This window comes from Ursus arctos, unplaced genomic scaffold (genome assembly GCF_023065955.2).
Source record: "Ursus arctos isolate Adak ecotype North America unplaced genomic scaffold, UrsArc2.0 scaffold_21, whole genome shotgun sequence".
Taxonomy (NCBI): Eukaryota; Metazoa; Chordata; class Mammalia; order Carnivora; family Ursidae; genus Ursus; species Ursus arctos.
This window is the reverse complement of record NW_026622886.1, coordinates 3,733,826-3,755,259: the sequence shown is the minus strand read 5'-3', so window position 1 is coordinate 3,755,259 and position 21,434 is coordinate 3,733,826. Positions and strand designations below refer to the sequence as shown.

The 21,434-nt window shown below is 55.4% G+C and overlaps 1 protein-coding gene across 17 annotated transcripts in view; it reads right to left on the bottom strand.

Annotated features, from left to right (window-relative positions):
- CSNK1E (casein kinase 1 epsilon) overlaps positions 1-17,477 on the bottom strand; it is a 32,613-nt gene extending 15,136 nt beyond the window's left edge. For 2 of the 17 annotated variants that reach the window (XM_048218081.2, XM_048218084.2), the window contains exons 1-2: positions 7,372-7,444; positions 4,095-4,182 (exon numbers count right to left, since the gene is read on the bottom strand). In XM_048218081.2, the coding sequence (XP_048074038.1) occupies positions 4,095-4,170 (76 nt within the window). In that variant the 5' untranslated portion in view covers positions 4,171-4,182; positions 7,372-7,444. Of the gene's footprint in view, positions 1-4,094; positions 4,183-4,475; positions 7,445-7,582; positions 7,757-17,377 lie in introns of those variants that run through there. The other 15 variants (XM_057316424.1, XM_026479636.4, XM_048218077.2 and 12 more) reach the window with 15 other exon arrangements.
- Positions 17,478-21,434: the final 3,957 nt, after the last annotated feature.

Sequence of the window (21,434 nt, the reverse complement as noted above, 5' to 3'; positions counted from 1 at the left end):
CAACACTCGTCGGGGGGGGGGCACACACGTTTCTGGAGGGCAGTGAGGACGTGGCGTGGGAGAGGTGGTTTTGCAATGGCAACAGGCTTAGAAGAAGAGTGCCTGGCACGTAGGTAAGTGCTCAGCGGAAGTTGGGTTTGGTAAGGACGGGCCCCTGGGCTTCAGACATGAGCCCAGTGTCCTAACCCTGGGCAGGCCAGTGGTAGGAAAGGCGGCACGGGCTCAGAGGCGTGAGCAGGACCGTGCCAGAGGTCACAGCACGTGCAAAGGTCCGACGGGAGTGGGGTGCAGTGAACTCTGAGCGGTTTGGTGCAGCTAGAGCTTGAGGTAACTGAAGAGGACTGTGGAAGACGTGAGCGAGGAGAGATCAGAAGGGTCTCAAATGCCAAGCTAAAATCTTGGCCGTGAGCCTGAGACTCCACGGGCCAGGTACGCATGCCTTATTACAGGGATTCTCAGCCTCCGAACTACTGACATCTGGGGCCGCGTGATTCTTTGTTGTGGGGCCTCCTGTGCATTGTAGGATGGTTCACAGCATCCCTGACCTCCACCCACTAGCTGCCAGTGGTACTGGCACTGATCAAAAATGTCCCCAGTTTCACTGATCAAAAATGTCCCCAGACCTTGCCAAATGGCTCCTGTGGGACAAATGTGCCCCCCACCCCCACCCCTGTTCAGACCCACTGACATATTAGGAAGGACTGGAGAGGATGTGAGGGGCAAGGGAGACACTGAAGGAGCTGATGGTGACCCCAGGCAGGCAGGAGGCAGAGCCCTAGACACTCTGAGAGTAGGGCCTCTAGCACTATGATTCTCAGCAGACAGATGCAGGGAGGAGAGGTGCTGGGGAGAACACCCCTCCCCTAGACGGGGAGGGGCAGGGTAGGAGGAGCCCTTTATCCCCTCCAACTCCCCTCCCCCCCCCCCCAGCCATCCTGCAAGGCTACTGCTTGTACCTCTGGTTGACACGTACAGAAACTGAAATAATGCAGGTCAAGGGATCAAATGCCACACTAACTCCCCAGGACAGGGAGCCTGCTCTCAGGTAAAGCCTTCAGGTCCCTGCGAGTGCTGGAAAACAGCCACAGAGGGCTGCCCCCCACCCCGCCAGGCTCCCGTCACCTCGAGGCCCCTCCATTGCCTCGGAGTTCTGTCGGGAAGCCACCAGCCCTCTCTGATCTCCCTTAATTCTCACTGCTGAGGTTCAGAAAGGTTAAGTAACTGGCCCAAGGTAACAGGACTCGTTGGGGCAGAGCTAGGATTTGAACATGAGTCCCCAAAGACCAGGCTTTTTTCTCTATTCCAACTGTCTAGCACCTCACTCATTCCACCAACAGACACATACTGAGGCCCGGACCAGCTGGGGCAGCCCTGCCCTGGATGAACTCAGCTCACCCTCTGTGGGAGCAACAAAGGGGAACTCTGACTCAGTGCAAAATGCCAGGGCAGGGGCAGGGGCAGTAGAGGTGACCCAGCAGTTAGCTACAGTGGCCGTGTGGGGGGATGGGCCAGTCTGGAAAACACACTTGGACACAGAGAAGGGCCTGGAGCTGGCCAGCCCTGGGATCTGGGGCCTGGGGAAGTCCTGGGTGGGTGGAGCGGGTGACCAACCTCCCACGGGGGCTCATTCAGACACCAGCACAGACACACATTCAGGGACCTGGCTGCACTGGAGGTGTAGACCAAAGCACCCTCCCAACCACCTGTTGCGGAGCACCGATCCCCCGCCATTTAGAACCGAGGAACAGAGACTAAGGGTGTAGTATAGGGGGCTCTTGAGGGCACACGGCCAGTGGTGGGAGGGGGGCCGCGGTCTCAGCCGCTTCTGGGCCCGTGCAGCTGACCCGAGACCCTCATGAGAAGCCGTGGGCCTTGCAGCCACAGCCACAGAGTGCTCGCCTTGGGCCGATCCTGGAAAGCAGGGCCTGGAGGCCGCGCCCAGCCCCACCTGCAGAGGCCATCTGGAGTCAGGCCCTGGCACTGGCACCAGTGACAAGAATGTGGCCAGAGCTTTGAACAAAGGCAGCCAGCGAGGCCAGCCGGGGAGGCCCCACAATCCCCACTGTCCCCGCAGCAAGACAGGAGCCCAGGAAGGAGCTGGCAGGACACGGCGTCAGGCCAGGGCCGCCCGGGGCCTGAGCACCCAGCAGCAGCGGGACAGGGGAGTTGCTCTCAGGGCAGAACTGGCTCCCCACCCCCACTCAGTGGGCCCAAGAGGACCCGAATCCTCTGACAGTAGCAAATCCCAAAAAAGACTGCGGGTTGGCGGAGGACACCACACGAAAGCACCGCAGCCGGGCCGCACACGCGCAGGTGTTGTGCACCCCGGGATCTCAGCCCTGCTCACCACCTTGCAGGCCTCGTGACCCCATTTTACCAATGGGGAAGCCAAGACCGGCAGAGGTCATCACCCATTCACGGGCACACAGCTAACGGAAGAAAAGCCAGCACCCGAGCCCTGGCAGAATTTACGCCAGAGCCCGTACAAAGAGAAGTAAATCTAGACCGAGTTTTAAAAATGAACTAGATAAACAGGAAGTCTGGGCCCCAGGGAGGTCCCCCCACATGGACCAGGGACACCAGCTTTCTGAATGACCTTGGCCTGCCCCTCCCCTCAGGGCCTCTGCTCCCTTCTGCACAAAGAAGGCCCTGGACTGGATGTTTCCTAGGAGCAAATGTGCATCTGTGCCAAAAGCTGCTTCTCCGGGCCTTGCTGCCTTGGTCAGCGAGGCCTCATCATCACACAAACTTTCCATATGGGGAGACTGAGGCACAGAGCAGCCGCATGACTTCCCCTCGGCTGCACAGAGCCAGGTCTGGAACCTGGGTCTGTCTGACGTCTCCCTCCCATGTTCTGTCACACTCTCTCACTCTTGTGAGTAGAAAGACTGCCTTTTCTAGTGTTCAAGAGAAACATTGGGCGGCCAACCTGACCACAGGGCACCTGCTTCTTGACGTGTGCAGAACGGCAGGGCTCCGTCTCTATCGGCTGCTGTGCAGGGCGACCACACTCCAACATGACCCTGCCCAGCACCAACTACGTGCTCAGACAATGTCCCCTCCCTGTCCCCTCTGAGGGGGAAGGGGGCAGCTCACGGAGAAGTAGAGTTCATACCCCAAGAGGGCAGAGACCCAGACCACTGGGTAAGAGACACCCCTCCCTTCCCCCCACGGCCTCCCAAGTTCAGAACCATGAGCACAGCATACAGCCTGGTTGTTTTTCTCCGCTCAGGACAGAAATTATTTACTTTGCTTTTCCAAGGAGGAAAAGAGCGGCCAAGAGACAGGAATGAGGATAAACCCCAGGGGCTGGACACCCTGCTCTGTCAACTCCTTCACGATTACTGATCGCAGACGCAGGATCTCTCTCCCCTGCAGGCCGGACAGCTGCAAGGGAAGGGCCGTGACTCCTGACCACGCATGCCCTCGGGCAGCCGAGAAGGCGGCATTTCAAGGCAGGAGACTCTTTTCTGCCAGGTCGAGGAATGGGCTTGAGATGTCAGCGATTTGTTTAAAATGACAACATGAGAGCCAATTCAGACTTTCAACAGGAAGCACATCCGGAGAGAACGATCCTGAAAACTACAACCAGACCCCTATCCCCACCCCTACCCAGAGGTTACTGGGAGAGCCTGCATCACTGTCATTCCGAAGCCTGCCTGGGCTGAATTCTAGGGGCCAGAGCAGAGGGAGGCGGCCCAGCTAGAAGCGAGTGGTAGCCCAGGCCTCTTCTGTCTACCAGCATCCTTCCCCCAGAAGGCAAGAAACAGGGGTGCTACCCCAGCCTGGGCTTTCCCACGCCCAGCTGGAGACCCAGGTCATCAGCAGCTGGAAACCAGAGCTAAAAATACCCTCCTCTGTCCAGACTGTAGCAAGTGGGAGCCCCGCCCCTCCGACTGTGTGAGGACCCCCCTGGCCCGCCTCACCCCCAACCTGGCATGGCCCTGGGGACAAAATGACCAAAAACGTGCCACTGGAGGCCTGGAGCCAAGTTCTGGCTGGAGAGCCTGAGGTCCCCGCACATTTCCTCCTACTTGTCCCCAGCGCTGTCCCAGGGGCCCCAGAACCACTGAGCTGGAGTTAGGGACACTTACCCAGGTAGATGTCTCCAAAGGACCCACTCCCAATCTTCCGTCCCAGGCGGTACTTGTTCCCCACACGCAGCTCCATGACTCACTCTCACTGCAGAGGAAGCAGAGACACAGGGATCAGGGAGGCGGGGAGCTGGGAAGGGAGCCTCGCCGGCTGGACCCCACCACACCCCCCCACAGGCCAGGGAAAGACACAAGGAACTTGGGAGACCGACATTCTCCCTCCCATTGCACAAGAAGAGAGCTGGCCCGGCTTTGCCTGGCACCCAGGTGTCAGGTGGGCCGATGGCCTCCACATGTGAGAACAGCTGAGGCAGACTGAGGGTAGCCAGGCAGAAGGTGGAATTGGAGATGAAGCCCCAGAGAAAAGAGCCAAGCAAGCACCTCCTCAGGGGACACTCATTTGGGAACCCTCCAGTAGGAGCCTCTCAGGGGCAGGCCAGTCCCAACGCAGCAAGACCTTAAAAGGAAAATCAAAGACAAAGGGGGTGATGGGGAAGGGAGGGATCAGGAGCTGATCATTTTGGGGGTGCTACCATGGCAACCAAGTTCTAACCTCCAGGGATGGGAGGACATGTTGAACGGAGGGTCCCAAAGGGGTTCCTCAGGCCCTTCAGGCCTCAGAAACTACAGGGTCCCCTGCCCCCACCTCCAAACCCCATGCTTCTAGCAACAAGAATCAGACACCGGGCCTCCACAGCCTGGCCCAGTCTTTTCAGAGGCCAGAAGCTGCCAGCTTACAGTGTGCCCTGCAGGACAGAGGCCTCCTCTCCAACTCAGAGGGCAGGCAGGCAAGGGGGCCCTCAGAACATCCAGTTGTTTCTCCCTCTCGACCTCATGACACGAAGCACCTCACACAGGCCTTTCCACACGTTTTTTGAATGGAGAGTTTGGGGCTGGCTTCCTTCAAGACTAGAAGGAGGGTCTCCTTAGAGGCCCCATAGAGCAACTGAGGGGGAGACCAAAGCCAGGCTTTTGGCCACCAGGCTCTGGGGCGGGAGGAGAGGTGAGGGAGGGAGGGATGCTGATTTGAGCGGCTCCCCTCCTTCCCGTGCCCCATCCTGGGTGCCCAAGCTCATGCGACATCAGGGGCCACACTGGTAGAGACCCTCTGCCCTCTGAGGTCCTGGCCAGCAGAAGGGGAAACTCAAAGGCCAGGAGATGGTTTCTACAGTTAGCGGGCAGGGGACGGTGGACAATGAAACAGGGAGAAGGATGGGGGATCCCTACGATCTCAGAGTGTCTTCGAGAGGGGCCTCCCTCTGCAGACTGGCAACTCTGGCCGAGAGAGGCCACATCACCTGCCCCCCACTCCCCAGCAGCAAGCTGGTGGCGGGGCCTCCTCACCTAGGACCCAGACAGGACTTACTTCCTGCCGGGGTTGGGGAGCAAAGCAGGAAGACGGAAAAGCAGCTGTATCGGGCACCGCAGCCGGGCCCCTTCCCTAGGCCACACGCTATCCCCAAAGCCAGACCCACCTGGGAGGGGAGATGCGCGAGATCTGGTTCACAGATGGCCAGGCTGTGGCTCTCTGCCCCCCAGCAGAGGCAAGAAGCCAACAGCTCCTGCCCAGGAGAGACATCTAGCCCCAGCACGCAACTCCCAGTGGAGCCGCCACTAGCCCCTCACTGACGGCCACAAGGAAGTAGCCTCCACCCCATGCCAGCCAAACTCTGGGCTCTCAATCAAGGACCTCTGCCCACACGCCTGGCCGGTCCTGGCTGAGGTGCCGTGGCTGCCAGGGGAACACACTCCACATCTGCAGAAAACTCACATGCCACACTTTGCACATACACAGCGACCTGTGTGTGCACTCCAAAGGAAGAAAGAAAAGCAGACACACACCGTGGGCCCCACAGTGGGGAGGGGCGGGGGGGCAGGGGGGGAAGGAAGGAGGGGGTGTCGCGGGTGTGTACATACACAAACACTGCCCCCCCAGTCCCTTTTCCGCCAACACCAATTCAGAGACCACACATGGCAGCCGGGAAAGCCGCAGGTTAGGAAAGGAACATAAATATACCCGCATCCTATATTACATAAATACCCACGCCGGGTTATATAAATACCCGCGCCCTCCGTCTGGGTGCCTTACATAAATACACCGCACATGACCCCCCAGCCCCTCCCCACTCACCGGGCTGTGGGCAGAGAAGGGGAGAAGAGAGGGCGCACACAGCCAGCCCTGCCGGAAACCACTGCCGGGCGCTAGCCACCCAGCCCCGGGGGCCAGGGCCCCAGGGAGAGCCTACACTGTCCCAGCACTGTCCCCTAAAAAGCCTCCCAGAGGAGAGGAGAACGGATCGACTCAGGAAAAGGAGAAGCTTTCCAGTTCTTTGCCGCTTCTCCCATGGGGGGTGGGGGGGGGGTGGAATAAACGAAGTAAAAAAAAAAAAAAAAAAGGAGACGCAAATCCGGAGTTTCAGCTGGTTAAAAAAATTACCCAAACTACCAAGAAGCAGAGCACATGGGCAGTTTTCTTACTCTCTGACACCCGTTCACCCCAGCCAGGGCCCTTGTCACTGGACCATTAAAATAAAAATTGGAGGGACATTCTAGAGGGAAGGCGAAGGAGCCCCAAGCCCAGGGATTCGCTGGGCGCAACTTCAGACACTCTGGATCCCCTTCCCTTCTCCCCAAATCCTTCTCCCTGCGGAAGGTTGTGCCAAGAACACATGCAAGAGAACTAAGGGCAAAGTTGGGGAGGGGGCTCACCCCACTTTGAGTTTGGGCGTGAAGAGGAGCTCGGGAATCCTCTCTCCGGAGATAACCCGGACACAAACATAGTTTCATGTTCCACAGAGACTTGCAAAACATGGATTTCTCACGGGCAGAAATGGGAGAATCCGATCTGATAAATAACCCCCACCCCTTTCTTTCTCTCCACAAAGGAAAACAGAATCGGAGGCTGGGTGACCACACACCGCATCACCTCGGGGCCCACCGCGCGCCCCCGAGCGCCCCCATCTAACATGAGGGAGCAGCTTCGCTGACCCCCAGGTCCTGAACCCCGAGCCAGGAGAGAAGGGGGGAGGCGCTGCCGATTGTCCGGCGAAACACACAGAAGCCCAGGGTATGGCCGAGAAGCCCGAATCAACAGTATCAACTGTCTCGGGTGCCCCCAGCGCCCCAGTCCCGGACCCCCCCTCCCGCAGCGTCCCTCAATTACAGCCCCGGGGTGGCCTCTCGGCCGGCTGGGGCCTTGAAGGGTCCAGCTGGGGGAGGGGGAGGCGGGCCGGACTGGGGGGACCTCCCCCGGTGAAGCCTGCAAAATAATAGTCACCCTCCTCCTCCTCGTCCCCAGCCGCGCCTTTGTCCTCGCCGGGCCGAGCGGGCGGCGCCCGGGCTGCCCCCCCACCTCGTACCCGAGTGCGAACGCGCGTGTGTCCGCCCTCCCCTCCCCTCCCTCTCGCGCAAAAACAAAGAGGCGGAGGGAGCCCCGTTTCCCCCCGGGTCTGCGCCCCTCCGCGGGCCCGCGGCCCCCCAATATTTACCCCGCCGGGAAGGCGCCGGTGCCGGGCCGCTGCTCGGGGGGCTGCCGCGGGCGGGGGCGGCCCGCCGGGGCGGATGCCGGAGGATTCGCGGAGCCGCCCGGCGCGCCAGCCTCTCCCGGCCCAGCTGCCGCCGCCGCCGCCGCGCTCCGCTCCGCTCGGCCCCGGCCCGGCTCTGGCTCTGGGTTCTCGCCGCCGCCGCCGCCGCCGCCTCCCTCCTCCGGGCCCTCCTGCCCGCCCGCCCCCGCCGCCGGCTCGCGCGCTCCCGCTCGGCGCGCGCCCGCCGGCTCCCATTGAGCCCCGGGCCCGACCGCTGATGTCATCCCCGGCCCGCCGCCGCCGCCCCGGAGGATTTAAAGGGCCCGCGCCCTCGGCTCCCGAGGACGCTGCGGGGTGGGGGTGGGGGCGCAGCCGGGAAACACGGCCCCCTTCCTCCCCCCCCCCCCCCCCCCCCCCCCCCCGCCTGGCGAGGAGCTCGTTGCAGGAACGCGGTCTTACGTGTGGGGCCGGGGAACACACACAGCCACCGACACCCTGATCCAGTCTGGGGCACAGGTGGAAAAAGCTAGGTGGGGGTGGGGAGGAGGCGGGCGCACAAAAAGCTGGGGTTTTCTAGATCCAAAGCCTTCTCTTCTCCCGGTTCTCTCTCCTCTCAACCAAAGCAGTGGGCCCCTATGAAGGCCACCGCAAAGAAAAGAATGTTTGGAGAGTTGGGGGCTCTGAGTACTGCAGGCCAGGCTGATTCAGGGGTCAGTGATCTGACAGGAGCAGGAGATAGAGAGTGACGTTGACAAAAGACCCAGGGAGGTAAGCCAGGGCTCAGCTACCCTCACCACCGCCCACACCCCTCACCCCATAGAAGGGACCCTCCCAGCTCTTCCAGCAGCTCAGACTGTAATGGGCACAAACCCTGATCCTGGTCTCACTGGTTTAATGAGGAAGCCCGCACATGCCCGGGGAATTAGCAAAGTCAGGATCCCCAGGGGTGCAAGGTTAGCTAAGGCACCTCCCAACTCTGCTCTTGCCTCTCCATATCTGCAAATCAGGAAGACCCCTGGCTCCCCAGGTCACTGGAAGAATTAATTAAGGCTTCTCACCCGCTTCCGGCGTAGCCAATGAAAGGTTCCAGGGCAAAGTTATTAAAATGATGGTATTGACACTGCGCCACGCAAAGCTCCAAATTATGACACACATCCACTCGCGTACACAGTTGTGACGGTGGACCCGCAAAATTCCAGAGTGCACTGGATGCAATCCCGGAAGCATGTTCCCAGGAAGAGTCACTTCCATAATAACCACATCTTCCCTCAAGCCTGAGGGACTTAGTCACACACAGGGACCCCGCAGATCGGACTTCTCTCTCCCAGACCAGGAGAATGTGGCCCAGAGAGGGGAGGCGTTTGCCCAGGACCACACAGCACAGCAAGATAGCTGGTCAGGGGCTAGGACCTGGCTTCAGTGCCCCCTTTGCCAGAGCAGGGTCACCAGCCAGGGTAGTGGGCTTTGCTTGACCTGCGTGGTGGTTTTTTTTTTGTTGTTGTTGTTATTTCTATTGCTTTGTTAATTGATAACCAATGTTTTAAATGGGCCGATTTCAACTCGTAGGTCCATCTTCCCTGCTTCTCTTGAAACCCTGGGAGAACGGGCAACCCTGGGTCTGAACACACATGGGGCTCTGGCCACGCTCAGCTGGCCTGGGCAGCAGCCACTTACCTCGTTCGTTTCTCACATGACATGAGCTTGTTGTACCCATTTTTATGACTTCCTTCATCCCCTGAGGGTCCCCAAGTATGGCCCTGTCCTAGAAAGCCAGCCACCACCAGTGCCCTGCCCTTTGTCATCTGTTTTCATCCCAATCTCACCAACCCTGCGTCCCGAGGCTCTGCTTCCAGCCTCCAGGGAAGCTAGCCCCCTGTGTGGCCGCATGTTCTCCTAAAGTGAGACAACATGCCCAGGCCCAGGCCGACTGAGCAGGCGTGGAATGTACCCCAGTGTCTTCCATCCTCATCACCCCACCCTCCAGTGTTGGCCTCCCTCTCCAGGAAGGGACTAGCACCACTCAGCTCTGGCATCTATAAGCACCTGGCCCTGGGGGAGGTGGTTAACGTCTGAAACAACAACAGATTAAATCCTACTCTATTCTTTCCCTGGTTTACAGAGAGGGCGTCTGAGGCTCTCACCAGTGCTTGCCTAAGGACATGCTTCAACCACCACAAAATCTCAGCTTCCCTGCCCACCCCCCTGTGAAGGATCCTGGTCAGTTCCCTGGGCCACCCATTCTTAAGACCTACTAGTCCCCTAAGGCCTGCTCCCAGGCTCTCTCCTGCTGTCCCTCCCCGCTGTCTCCCTTAGAAGAATGCTCCCCACACCCTGCCCCGGATTACTTGTGTTGTGAGCCCGAGCTCTCTTTCCTACTCCCCTAGAAGACCAGCCCCCAGGGTACTTCTAAAGAGCTTGGAAGCTCAGCTCAAAGGAAAAACTGAGAGTTGAGACAAAACCCAGAAGAGGACTAGAGGTGATTCCAAAGGGAAAGAAATCTTAAGGTGTTCTAGCAGCCTCTGGGCCTGACTTCTCTCTTCATTCTAGGTTCTCAATGATTCCTGCTGGGATTTAACTCCCAACTTGAAGGCCCAAGGGTGTGGCCAGCTTGAGCTCCTCCCAGTTCCACTCCTTGCACACCCACTCACTCACCCAGAAGATGCCCTCAGCCTGGAGCAACAGCTGTCAGTGGAGTCCCAGCTCACGTGGGTCCCACCCCGGAGACGAGCTGCTCTGCACTGGGTCAGGAGGACAGACTCCCCGGCACGCTTCCAATCTGACACTTTGGACTCCTTTCCTTGGCACATAACTTGTCCCACCCCCCAGCCCCTGGAGCAGTGGGCTGGGGACCTCGAGGACAGCTCCGGGACTGGCAGCCCACACGATGATATCGCAGAAGAAATCAGAGGTGGGGAGGAAGCTTTCAGTCCTCCCAAAGGGATCTGTGGTCCAAGTCTTGCCTGTGGGCACCCCCCCTCGATTTACTAAACATCAGGATGGTCCTTCAAAGGGCCCTACATAGGCCTTAGCCCTGGCAGTTCCTGCTGCCTGTGATGCTTTTCCCTGAGATAGCAGCGTGGCTCATTCCCTCACCTCCCTGAGGCCTTGGCTCTCATCCCCTTCACAGGGAGGCCTTCGAGTCTTCCTCATTTAAGATCCCAGCCTCACTAGGGCACTTCCTCCCCTCCCCACCGCCTCACCCCTGCTGCTTCATTTTTTCCTGGCATTTATCTCTGTATAATATTCTACACGGTACTTATCTGAAGTGAGTGTGTGTGTGTGTGTGTGTGTGTGTGTGTGTGTGTGTCTGAGCCCCCTACTAGAGCATAAGCTGCACAAAGGCAGGGAGTTACTGCTATTTTGGGGACACCACTGGTCACCAGTGTCAAGAACAGCGTCTGGGATAGGAGGTGTCAATGAATATTTGCTGAATGAGTGAATGAATCGTCTGAAGAGACGGCCTTCACCCTCGGACAAAACATCAAGAGCTACATGTATGGAGCACCTACTGTGTGCCGGGCCCTCTACAAGACACATTACCTGCACTGACTCATCCAACCCTCACCTCCGCCCTCTGCGGAGAAAGTGGAGACCGAGTGGCCTGGTAGAGGCTGTGCCCCTTCTCCCAGGCTGGCGGTGAACACAGTTCCAAAACAAGTCCCCAGGCCCTCCTTCGGGCTCCTGAGCCCCAATCCCAGAGGAGCAATTTGGAGCCCCCCCCCCCCCATCAAGAGCCACAGGGGCCCGAGGGACGCATTTACGCCAGCTCTATCATTTTACAGGTGGAGACTGAGACCCAGGGAGCTTTGCTCAGAGTCACAAAGGGGAGCCCAAGACAGAAGCCCACTGCGGTTAAGAAGCCAGCTTCCGATGCTGACTTTGCCACTTTTTAGCTGTGTGACCCTCGGAGAATTCCTTAAACTCTCTGAGCCTCATTTGTAAAAGGGAGATAATACAGATGGTCACGCACAAAAACAACTTAGCCCAGAAGCGGCCCTGGGGAAGAGGAAGACATTAACAAGGTTCTGGGGAGCCAGCAGGGAGTGAAATCCAGGTCCCTGACTTGGATTTCTAGCACCTGAGGCTGGGTCTCCAGCTGCTTCTTTCCTTGCTTTCCCCTTCCCCCTTCAGGAGGAGGTGGGCAAAGCCGGGCGGGGGAGGGGGGTGCTGGCCCACCCTCTGTCTTCACCCACGGCCTTGGCTCGAGGATGCCCCTGCGGGAAGTTTCTTGGAGTCTTTCTATTCTTAGCGGCTACTCACGCCTCTCCCAAGACCCCCAAGGGTCGATGGCCCACCACAGGCTCTGCTCCAAGAGGTCCTCCTCAAGCCTGCCAGCCGGAAAATGCTGCCCTGGCACATTCTTCTCGCCCAGCGAGGCCTTGGCAGCTTGCCCCCGGACCCTTCCATGATGTTCCACCCACCTCTGACTGCTCAAAAGGCAGTGCCCTGTCTCCAATCAAGGCCTTCGCCCGGGCCTCTCCAGACTCCACTGCCTTTAGACGCTTCTCCTGGTGACCTCACCACATCGCCATGCCTGGTCATTCCCTGGCAGTGGTTCCTCCCTCCTCCATATTCAGGGGAGACTCAGCAGGGTGGGGTAGCAAGCAGCCTGGACCAGGGGCCAGGAAGCCCACATTTGAGTTCCAGCTCAGCCACTGAATTTCAGCAGGAATTGGGAGAACTCACAGCCCCTCTCTGGGGGGCTGGACAAGGAGACCTCTAAGGCCCCTCCTTCAGTCTCCCCATCTATAAACTAAAGGCTGGGCTGGCTGGGGAAGGCCCGATACACTCTACATCTGAGGCACTCTCTTGAGAAAGACCCAGAGGTCATGCACATCTGGGCCCAGCGGGAAAGGGCTTTCTGTCCCCCTCCCCCATATTCGAAACGTGTGCACATCCCATCAGCTCCACCTCCCAACTATATTCTGACCCCAGCCACCTCTCACCGCGTGCATCTCTCACTTGGATACCATAGCGGCTTATTACCTGTGAGGTCACATCCTTTGACTACTGAAAATACACCAAATGCTCCCTCTGTCCTATGCGCGAAATCCATGGTCATTCTCAGGCCTGCTATGATCCGGCCCTTACCCGCCTCTCAGACCTCATCTCGAACTACCGTTTTTCATTTCTTCTTTCATTTCATCCTACCTCAGGTCCTTTGCACTCATCATTCCTTCTGTCTAAAATTATCTCCCCCCCCCCCCAGGTTTTCAATGGCTGCCTTCAATGGCTCGAACACAAGTCAAAAGTTATCTCCTCAGAGAGGCCTCCTTTGACCACACAATTTTTTTTTTTAACGTAAGCTCCGCACCCAACGCTGGCCTTGAACTCACAACCCTAGATCAAGAGTCGCACACTCTACCGACTGAGCCAACTGGGTGCCCTGACCACACAATCTTAAGCAGGCCCCCTTCCCCTCTGCCTCCTCCTACTGGATCACCCTGCCTTATTTACTTTATGGCACTTACTATGGGCTGAAAACATTAACTTGTTTATTTTTAATGCCCTTAAACATAAGCTCCAAGAGAGAGAAATCCTCTTATAGGTGCTCCTGTGGGTGTCCAATGGGTAATGGGTGCCCCGTAAATACTTGTGCAATGAGCAAATTCTGCTATGGGTGTGTGGTCGTCGGGGTGGAGGCAAGGGCCTGGCACTTTCCATCCCTGGGCCAGATGGTGCCTGACGGCCTTCCCTCAGGGACAGGCCTTACTTATCCTGTGGTTCCTCCCCACCCCAACCACCCCTTCTCATGGTGGGTTCTCGGCCCTTCCCCCTCCACCAGGCAAACCCCCTCTGGGTATTCCCTATGCTGCTGGTCTTCGTTGGGGACTCAACTCCCAGAGGGGCTGGGACCACCTGTCTCTCAAGGCACAGGAGCAGGGAGCACTGACAACACCCCAGCATCACCCAAGGGCCACTGCCTTCACCTCTGCCCACCCTCCACCTTCCCACCCGTGTGCGTCCTTCCTTCAACTTGGCCTGTCACCTCGCTGCCCCTCCGCTCAACACAACCCCACTGTTTGCGCCGCTGCCAATTCGCTCCAAAACGCGCTCCTTCCATCCTCTGGGAATCCAAGGAATCCCATCTCCAGGACACACAACCACTCATTAACTGGGCCACGGGAATTACGATGATTGCCACGGCTAATAATCCCAATTCCCACAGCAACGCTTCTCAAGTCAGCACCCTGTCACACGTCTGTCCACAAACACTTCCTGGTGCCTGGGATCCGTGCTGAGCCCTGCTCGCCTCCAGCTGACAATCTGCCTGGGCCAGCTGGGTGTGCACAAGAAAAAAAGATGGACTCAGGATACCAGAGAGAACCTGCTAGACGGTGAGCCCCACGGGACAGGTCCACGTGGCCTGGCATCAGCGGGGGCACCAAGGGGTGCCGAGCTGCCCCTCACCCTCCACCCAGGGCGTCCTGTGAAATGCACCACGGGGGAGTTCTTAACTTGAGGCGAAGGGCTACACGGATTCAGCATCCAGACAAGTCCCTGAGACCCCTTCTTACCAGACTGCCCACCAAGCCCCTCCCGTGGACAAACTGGGGAGTTGCCACTGGCGACGGTAGAAAGAGTAGGGGCTTGAAGGTGGGTCGATTTGGAGGGTGGAGAGGAATAGCTCAAGCCAATGCTATGGTTGGAACCTCAGACATTTTAAAGTGATGGGTCCCCTGTGGGGAGACGGATCAAATGGCCCCCAGGATCCCCCTCCCTGTGTGTGTGGGGGGGAGAAACCTGATGAGGAAGGTGGAGGGAGGCAGGGTCTTTAATCCCAAGCCGCTAAATATGGGATTTATCCACTGGTTTTGCTCAGAACAGCTTGGTGTTTTGCACGTGGAAGGGAAGAAGAGGGAGAGAATGAGCAAACTCGCATTTATTGGACGATGTGGCACTACCATGGGCACCTCTCACGGGCTCTTGCTGAATTCGCTACAGCCATCCCATGAGCCGGAGATCACCCCGCCTGTTTTACAGGTAGGAACCTGAGGCTCAGAGAGTTTACCAGAACATGAGCTAATGTTCATAAAGGTGATGAAGGACTCCAATTTACCCTTCCAGACCCACCCTGGGGCCTCACCCTGCCTCACAGCTTGCACCCCAATCCGCCTTCGTCTTCCTCAGTGCACGCCAACGGGAACCTGCCCGTGTGTCTGACGCCCCCACTGAACGGGCCCCCTTGTTCTTCAGGACATCAGGAACCCACTCACCCACTCCGAAAGCATCCAGGGGCTTCTGGCGACCACTAACGTAGCTGTCTGCAAGGTAGATGCTGGCACCCCAGGAGCTCACTAAGTGATCCACTGGGGGTGGGAAGAAAGATCAGAATTTGTATTCTTATCCAGTTTTTAATCTTAGCTTTCTAAATGTTCTATCTTAATGTATGTTTTATAACGCACACATTAGCACAGCTGAACATACATACCCACGTTTTAACAAATATATATGCATCCGAATACAAAATGCAGGCTCAAAAATATCCTTACAGAAGGGGTACGCAACCGTAGTTTACATTAGCTTTGGAGGACCCCAGCCATGACGGAGACCCCACTTCAGCAAGCTGAGCTCAGATCCTTTATCACCTATTTCTGGGCTGTGGGGCTGGGCGAGTTTATAGAACTTTCCTGAACTTCAGTTCCCTCGTGTCAGAATGGGGGTGGCCACAGTCCCCACCTCAGGCCGATTAGAAGAGACGATGCCCAGAAAGCCTGTAGCCCAGAGTCTGGTACCTGAATGATAGACTGCATCTACTCCGGGAGCCCTAGGACCCAGAATAAGTCACTACAAATCAGTGTGACCAGGGTTAAGACAGAGAGCACTAAAATGGCTAGGGAAGGCTGACATCCTTATTACTGTCCTGGAGTGGCAGGCCAGGCAGAAAGAGGTGGCCTCAGAGGGTCCCGGACCCTCACTACAGGATGTTTTTAGCACTTAGGAACTCCCCCCAGGGCACGAAGCCCTTTCTCATCCAGAGGTGGCACGCTGTAGAGGCACATGAGAGGAAGGCCAAATTAGAAACACAGAACAAAATCTCCCAGGTCTAGAAGCAGATGGGTCAGGGGAGTATGGAATTTCCCATCCTAACTGACATGGGGCCAGAGGTACTCACCAGATTCAGCTGACAGGTACCCAGACCCCCCCTCTGAAGATGGCCAGGGGAGCCATGAAGATGAAGGGGTCATGGGGGGGGGGGTGCTGTATGAGCAGAGATTGACAGGCCCTGAAAATGGAAGGAGGCCCTGGCTACCTGGCAATGGACAGGCTTGACAGTGGGGACTAAGTAGGTAGGTGGGGAGTTATTATCCCATTTCACAGATGAGGAAATGGAGGCTCAAAAAACAGACATTTGTTTTCTCTCAGCTTACCTTAGCCTGGTACAAGTGCAGCTGATGACTCAGCCTTGACCTCCTCCTTCCCCTAGAATCACGTAGTCTCTGGCTTAGAGATCCCTACGGGCGTTGGGAGCCCTGGGGTCTAGACCTACTCTGTTACTGCTCCCTGCGTGCATCCTGAACAAATCCCCTGTTCTCTGAACCTCAGTTTCCTTATCTGTACAAGAGGTTGATTACAAAGCTCCACCTTCACCCTCCCTCCTACTTTTCTGCCAATCCTCTTACTCCCAAAGCCCTTCCAGAGGCTTATCCCAAGGGGTTGAACCCTTCCAGGGGCCTGGAGGTCACAGCCCTGCCTTGGGGACCTGTCTGGGCCTGGCCCATGCCGAGTGGATGTGAGCCCATCTGCCCCAGACCCAGAGATATCTCCATTCTGGGGAGCCTGTCCCGCTGTCACCAGCTCTCCCTCTCCACCCTCAGCAGCTTCGGCTGGCCCAAATCCCTCCTCCAAACTCACAAACACATGGACCCTTTTTCTGCCAGAACCATGAGGGTGGTGGGGAAGGCTTTCTACATAAATTAGCTCACTTAATCCTCACAACGTTCCAGGGAAGTAGCTTTACGGATCCATTTCCCTGATGTGGAAATTGACAAAAGGCCTTTCTTGAACCCCAGTGTTGGAGGTGGAGGTCTTGGCCTGTCTGACCCAGAGCCCATGTTTTCCTATGACACCTCCCCGTCTCCCCCTCAAATCCTTCCTCCAAGTGTTCAGAATGGCACCCAACTATGGCCCCTCCCTCAAATGTAACATTATGCAGCCATTAAAAATAATGATTACACATACACGGGTGACTAATAACAACAGAGAAAATGCTTACGACACAATGTTGAGAAAAGCAAGATACAAAAATTGTAAATACAGTATGATAAAATGAGATTAACATGATTGTGCCCAGAAACCAGACGGGGGGGGGGGGAAAGGAAATACACCAGAGTATCCGCAGTTGTTTTATGCGTGTGTGTGTGTGTGTGTGTGTGTGTTAGTACCACGGGCGATTTCTTTCCTACTCTTTCTCCCCCATTTGCCAAACAGTCAACCCATGCACATTACTTTTACAACGAAGAAAAGATATCATGCACAAAAAATGATAGATTTGTGGTTGAAATATTTGGAAACCTGCTGTTTCCTCTTCAACTTCCTCTCCTTCAAATCCCTCCAAAGCCTACGTTTTCAGCACAACGTGACTATAAGCAAGAGACAACGCAGGAGTTTGGGGAGCAACGGGCGCCTCCACAGACCGACGCCCGGCTCCGCCTCTCTGAGCAGCCTGCTTTGACCAGACTGCCCTCCGCGTCCAGGGAGGACCCCCACCCCGGACCCTCCTCCCAGCCCCCCGCCGGAGCTGCTGCCGAGGCTCACCTGACACTCGCGGGCCGGCCTCGGAGATGCGAGATGAGCACACCTGTCCCTTCAGGTGAGGACTCGGCCCGGGCGCCCAGCGCAGGAAGGAGGGAGCCGGCCGGGGGCGGGGCCGTGACGCCACCCTTCCAGCCCCGCCCCCGGCCTCCCGGCCACGCCCCGGCTTCCCGGCCCCCAGGCGCTCGTGATTGTCGTGCTTGCGGGGTGAGCCGCTGGGGACACTCCTCCCGACCCGCACGCCCCACCCCGCCGCCGCCGCCGCCCCCATGGGCGGACTCCCAGCCATCAGCAACACCTGCCGAAGGGAGTCTCCAAGTGCGCCCTCGGGGGTGGGCGGGCTGGAAGGGGAGGTCCTACTCTTCCTCAGCGAGGGTCACTTCGAGAAACCTGGAAAGAGCTGGGATCCCCACTACCCCTGATCCCACCTGTCCACCTCCCACCCCCGGTTTACAGAGAACTGGTGGGTCCGCAGATTCCAGGTTCAAATCACCTGGGTAAAGAATGACGTCCGAGGGACGGAGGAAGCCTCTGATTCCCCGAGTGTTTTCTTCTCTTTGTACCCCACTCTTTGTGCTTCCGTAGGACACTTCCTCAGACCCTTTCTGCTGAGGAAACCAGGAAAGGAGGGTAGAGGGAGGGTAGTGACTAGTGACCAAGTAGTGTGATTTCAGACCTTGGGGGTTGGGAAAAGGTAATCTGGCATCTGATGCCTGTAGCCAGAAAACTGTTTTCATCAACTTTCTATCACCTGAGATTGCTTATTTTTGGCAGAGTTCTGTGTTGGAAACGCCAGCCTTCTGGTGGTGGCAAAAAGAAAGGGCACCACTTCTTTGAAAAGGCAACCAGCCTTCACCTAGCCAAAAGCTTTAAATACATGCTTGCCCTTGGACCCAGCGATTCCATTTCTGAAAATCTACCCAAGGAAGTCATTCAGAATACAAGTTCATCGTGGCGTTCTGCTGCGTGTGTGTGTTTTTTTAATTGTGGCGTTCTTTATAATGGTGAAAATTAGAACTAGTCTAGGTGTCCAACACCCAGGGCAGAGGTGACCGGCACAAACACACAATGGAATATTACATAACCATTAAAAGTTATGTTTACAAACAGCTTATAATAATATGAGGAAATGTGTTATAATGTTACAAGAAGAAAAGCAGGACGTGAATGTGTGTTGATAGCAGCATCGCAGTTGTACTGAAAAGCAGAATACACTTTTATACACAGGAAAGAGCCTGGAGAGAAAATGCTCACTGTGGTTCTTTCTGGGTGGAGGCATTATGAGGCTTGTTTTTTATCCTTCTGTTTCCTGCATTTTCTCCTAATGGGCTTATATCACTTTTACAAAGCTCCCTTATGTCAGCAAAATGTTCTCATTAATTGAGCGCTTACTATAATCTAGGATAAGCCCCTTTCATGTAATCCTTGCAATAGCCCTGTGGTAGGAATTATGATTTTCCTCAGGGTACAGATGAGGAAACCAAGGTCTGAGAGATTGTTTCCCCAGGTCGCACGGATAAAAAGGGTCAAAGACCCTTTCTCTCTTTCAAGGCCAAGGGGTGCTTTCAAACACCCTCCCGACTAGCCACTAGGTTAAAAGGGCCACCAGCTTCAGCCCAGCTAGAAGGACCCAGGGGGAGGGTTTGTCTGCCCTTGGCCTTGAAGGGGAGGGGCAGAGTGCAAGGGAGCTGAGGAGCCTCAGCAAGCCCTCTTCCTGTGGGTGAGCTCTTCCCTCCTGCTGGGAAGGCTCGGAGGCTGCCTTGGCACAGGTGAGACCCAGGGAGGAGAGGTTCCCAGAGACCAAGCTCCAAGGTTGGGACGTCAGCTTGCTCGACCTCGTCGGTTAGTTTTGTAGCCTTGATATATTTTTTTGATTATAAAAGCGATCTATATTTATTTTAGAAAATTGGAGAAGTTGATACAATATAAAAAAGAAAACAGAAGTCAATCCTTTTATTGCTTTACCTTTTACTAGTGATATTTTATGTTATTACAGTTTATTTATGGATTTATTTTTAAGTCATCCCTACACCCAGTGTGGGGCTCAAACTCATGACACCGAGATCAAGAGTCTCCCGCTCCCCGGTTGGAGCCCACCAGGAACCCCAAGATATTTTAAATAATACTAAAAAGTAGGGGCGCCTGGGTGGCTCAGTTGATTAAGGGTCTACCTTCGACTTAGGTCATGATCCCAGGGTCCTGGGATGGAGCCCTGCCTCGGGCTCCCTGCTCAGTGGGGAGCCTGCTTCTCTCTCTTCTGCTCCCCCTGCTTGTGCTCTCTCTCTCTCTGTCAAATAAATAAATAAATAAATAAATAAATAAAATCTTTTTAGAAATAAATAAATAATACTAAAAAGTAGAGGGAATATGGTGTAATGAACCCATATACCCATCACTAATTTTCAACAAACACCAACTTTTTCCATTCTTGTTTCATCCATCCCCCACCTACATTTTATTAAAGGAAATTCCAGATATAATATTATTTCACCTATAAATACTTCAGTAATTATCTCTCACAGATAAAGACTTTGCAAAACAACAACACACACATAATTAATACACCCTGCAATAGTGACACCATTTTTTTCATTAGACTATTTAATAGGCAATCCATGTTCAAATTTCCCCAATTTGTCTCCAAAATGTCTTTTTCCAGTTGGTTTGTTTGAATCAGGATCCACAGAAGGCCCACCTGTTATATCTGGTTGGTATATCTTTCAAATTTTTCTCTGTCTCTGTCTCTTCCATTGAGATATAATTTACATTCCATAAAATTAACCATTTTTTAAAAATATTTATTTATTATTATTAGAGAGAGAGAGAGCATGCACAAGTGTGGTAGGGGGAGGGGCAGAGGGAGAGGGAAAGAGAGAATCGCAAACAGACTCCCGGCTGAGTGTGGAGCCTGACCCGGGGCTCCATCCCATGACCCTGAGATCATGACCTGTGGCTTGGGGCCCCTGGGTGGCTCAGTCAGGTAGGTATCTGCTTTCAGCTCAGGTCATGATCTTGGGGTCCTAGAATGGAGCCCTGTGTTAGGCTCCCTGCTCAACAGCGGAATCTGCTTCTCCCTCTCCCTTTGCTCCTCCACCCCCCCCACTTGTGCTTTCTCTCTCAAAAAAAAAAAAAAGGGGGGGTGTCCTGGGACCGAGCCACACATCAGGCTCCCTGCTCAGGAGGGAGTCTGCTTCTCCCTCATCTTCTTCCTCTGCCTGCTCCTGCTCTCTTGCTTTCTCTCTCAAATAAATAAAATCTTAAAAGAGAAAGAGAGAGTTGGAGCCTTAACCAACTGAGCCACCTAGGCACCCCAACATTAACCATTTCGAAGTGTTCAATTTGGTGGCTTTTGGTAGATTCAGAAGGTTTGCAACCACTACCATCACCTAATTCTCTAACATTTTTATCACCAGAAAAAGAAACCTCATACCCACTCACAGTCACTCCCCATTCCTGCTCTCCCCTGGTGACCACTCATCTACTTTTGTCTTTTGCCTGCTGGAGATATTTCATATAAATGGGATCGTCCAGTCTATGTTGGTTCACCGCATCCCTGTGGTGTCTCTGACATGTTCCACTCTCCCCCATATTTCCTATAAGCTGCTAATTGAAATGTAGATGCTAGAGGCTGGAGGCTTGATTCGATTTGGACCCAATGATTTTATCAAGACTATTGCACAGATGATGCCGTGTTCTTCCTGGTGCTTCAGAGCAGTTGGGGTGCGCCAAGCTGTTGCACCTTTTAGTGATGGTAAGGTTGATCAGTGATGTTAGGTGGTAGCCTCGTCGTCTGTGACAAAGTTACCCATCAACACTTGAGCCAGTCACGTTAGCATCCATTGATGATCACGGCCTAAGTCTGCTCTTTTACTCTTCAGCTTATAGAAATGGACCCTGAGGCTAAGAGAAGAGAAGTGATTTGCCCAAGGTCACAGGGTTAGTAATAATTAGTGAATAATCTCCACCTATTGGCCCCTTGCTTTATTCCTGGTGTTGTACTAAACACTTTACGTGAACTGATGCATTTAATCCTCTCAACAACTCTGTGGCGGGCTCTATA